Source organism: Mandrillus leucophaeus, unplaced genomic scaffold (genome assembly GCF_000951045.1).
Source record: "Mandrillus leucophaeus isolate KB7577 unplaced genomic scaffold, Mleu.le_1.0 Scaffold680, whole genome shotgun sequence".
NCBI classification, from domain to species: Eukaryota; Metazoa; Chordata; class Mammalia; order Primates; family Cercopithecidae; genus Mandrillus; species Mandrillus leucophaeus.
In genome coordinates, this window is record NW_012107364.1 from 7,528 (window position 1) to 12,934 (window position 5,407).

At 37.9% G+C, this 5,407-nt stretch overlaps 1 protein-coding gene across 3 annotated transcripts in view; it reads left to right on the top strand.

Annotated features, from left to right (window-relative positions):
* Positions 1-5,407, top strand: part of MBD4 (methyl-CpG binding domain protein 4) — a 13,072-nt gene that overhangs the window by 2,883 nt on the left and 4,782 nt on the right. The window contains exons 2-4 of one of the 3 annotated variants that reach the window (XM_012002200.1): positions 1,027-1,257; positions 1,672-2,513; positions 5,202-5,276. In XM_012002200.1, the coding sequence (XP_011857590.1) occupies positions 1,027-1,257; positions 1,672-2,513; positions 5,202-5,276 (1,148 nt within the window). Of the gene's footprint in view, positions 1-1,026; positions 1,258-1,671; positions 2,539-5,181; positions 5,277-5,407 lie in introns of all 3 variants that reach the window. The other 2 variants (XM_012002199.1, XM_012002201.1) reach the window with 2 other exon arrangements.

A 5,407-nucleotide genomic window follows, 5' to 3' on the forward strand; every position in this document is an offset into this window, starting at 1 on the left:
CAAGTACCGGGGACTACAGGTGCCCGCCACCACGCCCAGCTAATTTTTGTATTTTTTGTAGAGACAGGGTTTTGCCATGTTGCCCAGGCTGGTCTCAAACTCCTGGGTTCAAACAATCTGCCCACCTTGGCCTCCCAAAGTGCTGGGATTACAAGTGTGAGCCACCACGCCCGGCTGCTTTTTTTTTTTTTTTTCTTTTTTTTTTTTTTTCATTTTTTATAAAGACAGGTATCTCACTGTGCTGCCCAGGCTGGTCTCAAACTCTTGGGGTCAGGTGATCTTCCCACTTCCTCCTCCCAAAGTGCTGGTACTATAGGCATGAGCCACCTTGCCTTGCCAACTTTTTTCAATAATAGTATGGGAGAGAAGTATTAGACCAAGATTTGGTAGACTTGGATTCAGGTGTCTGTTCTGCAAGTAATTTAACCTTTCTGTCACTCAATTTTTTATCAATAAATTGAGAGTTAATCTTATCATACCTACAAGGTTACCATGAGGATCAAGAATGAAGGAGATTCAAAAATTCTGTATCAAATTATTTACCTTCTGGAGGGTTACATCTGATGAAAGTGATACACTCTCCCAGAAATTTTACATTATGTAAAACTTTTACCTCATTTATTGGCAGAGAAGAGAGAGTAACTCACTGATTTATTTAAGCATTTTCTGATGCTTAAGAGCTCAGGTTAAGAGCTCAGCTGTTAGCTCATATTCTCAAATTTATGCTAAGTGCCCCCAGAAATCTTTACAATAGCCCTACTCAGTAATTAATCGGAAAAGTTTCTAACTTGACCTTTTTGTTGTGCAGAGATTTCCAACACTTTTTAACTTGTGCTAGAGGGTATGGGAAGCTTTTGGAAGACAGGAAAATACTCCCATAGCACAAGGCTGGTCCATACTGACTTTAGTCTCCCCCATTTTAATATGGATAATCTATGTGGTTCCCACATTATCATGGATTAAAACTTAGTAGGCAGTGGAAGATAAATTTTAAATACGTTAATCACTTAGACTTTGTTTTTCCAGCAAAGAAGATGTTGCTGTGGAATTGGAAAGAGTGGAAGAAGATGAGGAACAAATGATGATAAAAAGAAGCAGTGATTGTAATCCCCTGCTATTAGAACCCATCGCTTCTGCTCAGTTTGGTGGTACTGCAGGGACAGAATGCCATAAGTCTGTCCCGTGTGGATGGGAAAGAGTTGTGAAGCAAAGGTTATTTGGGAAGACAGCAGGAAGATTTGATGTGTACTTTATCAGGTAAGCATATAAGATGGTAAAGACAGTAAAGCAAAATAATTTTGTCTGGTCAGATAGTGGGAGCATAGCAGGAATCTTGGCTTCTTTATATTTTTATCATAAAACGATTGCAGATTCTCTTCTTTCAATGTTGCTATTAATTACATCAAGTGATTTGGGGAAAATTACATACATTTTGTCCCTCCTACTGTGAATGGTTAACGGGTAGGTTGCATTTAAGTTATATTTATAAATTTATATTGTCATAGAGGAAACAAACCATTTAAAGTGCCATTTATCACTCTTCTTCATTTTTAAATGACAGATGCCCATGGCAACATTTGGAAATTAGTTAGAAATCTGAAATGTGGTCCAATTCTTTTAAAAGTCCCTTCTATTTACTAGCAGTAAGTTTCCTTTAATATCATTTTCTAGCCCACAAGGACTGAAGTTCAGATCCAAAAGTTCACTTGCTAATTATCTTCACAAAAATGGAGAGACTTCTCTTAAGCCAGAAGATTTTGATTTTACTGTACTTTCTAAAAGGGGTACCAAGTCAAGATACAAAGACTGCAGCATGGCAGCCCTGACATCCCACCTACAAAACCAAAGTAACAATTCAAACCGGAACCTCAGGACCCGAAGCAAGTGCAAAAAGGATGTGTTTATGCCGCCAAGTAGTAGTTCAGAGTTGCCGGATAGCAGAGGACTCTCTAACTTTACTTCCACTCATTTGCTTTTGAAAGAAGATGAGGGTGTTGATGATGTTAACTTCAGAAAGGTTAGAAAACCCAAAGGAAAGGTGACTATTTTGAAAGGAATCCCAATTAAGAAAACTAAAAAAAGATGTAGGAAGAGCTATTCAGGTTTTGTTCAAAGTGATAGCAAAAGAGAATCTGTGTGTAATAAAGCAGATGCTGAAAGTGAGCCTGTTGCACAAGAAAGTCAGCTTGACGGAACTGTCTGCATTTTTGATGCTGGAGCATGTGGTGAGGCCCTCAGTGTGACCAGTGAAGAAAAGAGGCTTGTAAAAGACAGATCGTTGAGTTCAGGATCAAATTTTTGTTTTGAACAAAAAACTTCCGGCATCATAAACAAATTATGTTCAGCCAGAGATGCAGAACACAATGAGAAGTATGAGGATACCTTTTTAGAAACTGAAGAAACTGGAACAAAAGTAGAAGAAGTTGCAGAAAAGAAGGAACATTTGCATACTGACATTTTAAAACGTGGCTCTGAAATGGACAACTGCTCACCAAGCAAGAAAGACTTTACTGGTGAGAAAATATTTCAAGCTATCCAGTGCTTTCAAGCACTATTAAACATTATGTGATGAGAAATTTATAATCCTGCATCTTGTATTTGTGCCTGTACATGGTTAAGACGTGAAAATAGAGCCAAGAAATAGGGCCAAATATGAGATACATCCTACCAGTTGATCCTAGTACTTATCTAACTGATATTCAAGCAGTTTCCTATGGCAGAGAGAAAATCAGCTGACTGCTGTCATGAGGCCATGGCAAAGGAGAGTACTACTGTTAACAGCTGCCATTGTCTCTCCCTGGTGCAGCACCTGGGACTCTCCTTCTCAGCAGGGCTTTCCCTTCTTCCCATCCTCTTTCCAGCCAGTAATCTTAAAACTTGAAGGAAAATTAAAAGCCTTCACTTGTGAAAAATTTAGGGAAGACTTCTTTTTTTTTGAGATGGAGTCTTGCTCTGTTGCCCAGGCTGGAGTGCAGTGGCACAGTCTCGGCTCACTGCAAGCTCTACCTCCCAGGTTCACGCTATTCTCCCACCTCACCCTCCCAAGTAGCTGGGACTACAGGTGTCCGCCACCACGCCTGGCTAATTTTTTGTATTTTTAGTAGAGACGGGGTTTCACCGTGCTCGCCAGGATGGTCTCGATCTCCTGACCTCGTGATCCGCCCGTCTCAGCCTCCCAAAGTGCTGGGATTACAGGCGTGAGCCACCGCGCCCGGCCGGGAAGACTTCTTATATACATAAATGGGTGGAGAATAGTTGGTGTCTTCTCTTCACACGCCTCCTGATACTTACTACTAGATGTGACTTCCAATTTAATTTTGTATATATCATAGTCGTTTTTATCTTCTATTATAATGTAATGCTTCTCTGAAATGCTTTAGAGCTCTAAATAATTCAAAAGTATAATCACATAGTTCATCTATTATTTGTAATATGCTCTTAATACAGAATTCAGAACTTAGCAGTTTTGTCTTTATTCCCTCAGTGAATAAGAGATAAAAAGGAGACCTTTTGAGCAGCCCTGTATTAGTTATTCATTATGCTATTACGGTGTAATGAATAACTCCTTTAAAGAATAATAATTTTACTTAAACTCCTGTGGGGAAACAGCCTGGACAAATTTGTGAAGCAGGAGAATAGATATACGATTCTTGTTCCCAGTTCTACCCATGATTGTATGTCTTTTCTGTGCCTGGAGTTTCTCTGCCTTTAACACAAGATGGCCATATATACCTTATTCTTATGGTATAAGAATTCTTCTTCTTATAAGAATTCTTCAAGTCTGTGTCCTAAACACTGAGCTTCTTGACGAAAGCTTTGAGGTTTATGTAGATTTATTGCTAGCAAAATGGGCAAAAATTAAAAACTTTTTTTGTGATAAGAGTGTAGTTCTCAACATGAGATGAAGAACTCTTGGGTTCCTAGGTGTCCCATGAAATAGTGAAGATTCCCATTGGCTTAGCTAGAAATTGCCAAGTAAACTTGGCATAAAGGAGATTGGTTAGTAATTATTCATAGGAGCCCACAGAAAAAGTTGTCAAATCAGAGCAGTCAGAGCAGTTTCCTTTGTTGTTGTTGTTGTTGTTGTTGTTTTTTAACTCTCTACTGGGCTTTACCTACTCAAACTAAAATAGCAAAAAAACAGTAGTCTAATTATATGGAGACCTGGATACTTGTTCCAGTTTATAGTCAATCCCAATATCATTTTGGGATGATTGCTTAATTTCAAAGCTTTAGTTTCTTCATCTGTAAAAGAGAGGTAACCACCCTGACTAGTCCTGTTTTTCACATCAAAAATATTATAAAATGAGAAGTGAAAAAGATGCTATACAAATGCAAGGTATTATTAACTGATATTCAAATTGCGAGGGTGTGGCTAAGGAGTATTACATGTGATTTTAGAAATTTGAGAAGTCTGATAATACTGGTTCCCAGTAGACAGAGGTTCTTAATAGGTAGTTGTCTCAGGTGCTCTAGGGTTCAAATTGTAGGTTTTTCTGCAGACTCTGTTTTGTCTGTATATTCTGTTTTGTCTGTATCCCTTTTTTTGGTAGGCGTAAAAGTAAGTTCACTGCAGAAATTTTGGAAAATATAGAAAAGTAAAGAAGAAAAGAAAAATTAGCACTAGACAACAACCGTTATATCATTTTGGCTTATTTCATTCTTAACCTCTGTATTTTTATTTATATATGTTTCCCCTTTTTTATAAAATTGGGATTATATGTAGACTTTTGCTTTTTTCATTTAGAAGTTAATGGGAAAGTATTCATAATAGTCTAAAAAATATTTTAATGACCACATTATACAAATGCATTGTAATTTAAAATATTCCATACTGCCTTTAATTTTTCAATACGGTAAACTCTGAACATAAGTCATAAAGAACTAGTATCACAGAGTGGTTAAGGTGAGGACTCAGGAGCCAGACTGTCTGGATTTGAATTTTAGCTCTGACACTTAGTATCCGTGTGATCTTGAGCAAGTTACTTAGCTTCTCTGTGCCTCAATGTCCATATCTGTAAAGTGGAGATAAAAATAATACCAAGTTCATGGGTCATTAGTTGGATTAATTGGGTAATTTATGTAAAGGGCTTAGAATAGTAGCTGGCATGCTTTGTAACAGTGTTGATATTATTTGCATCCCTGAATATTGCTTTAAACTAAACCAGAGACTCGATAAAGTGTTCACTTTTCCTTTTCAGAAGATATCATCCCACGAACACAGATAGAAAGAAGGAAAACAAGCCTGTATTTTTCCAGCAAGTATAACAAAGAAGGTATCCCTTTCCCAATCAGAACAGCAAATTCTAATTCTATTTTGGGTTTTCAATTCTGATGCAGTATGTCTGTTTAGCTCCTAGCCCCCCACGACGTAAAGCCTTTAAGAAGTGGACGCCTCCTCGGTCAC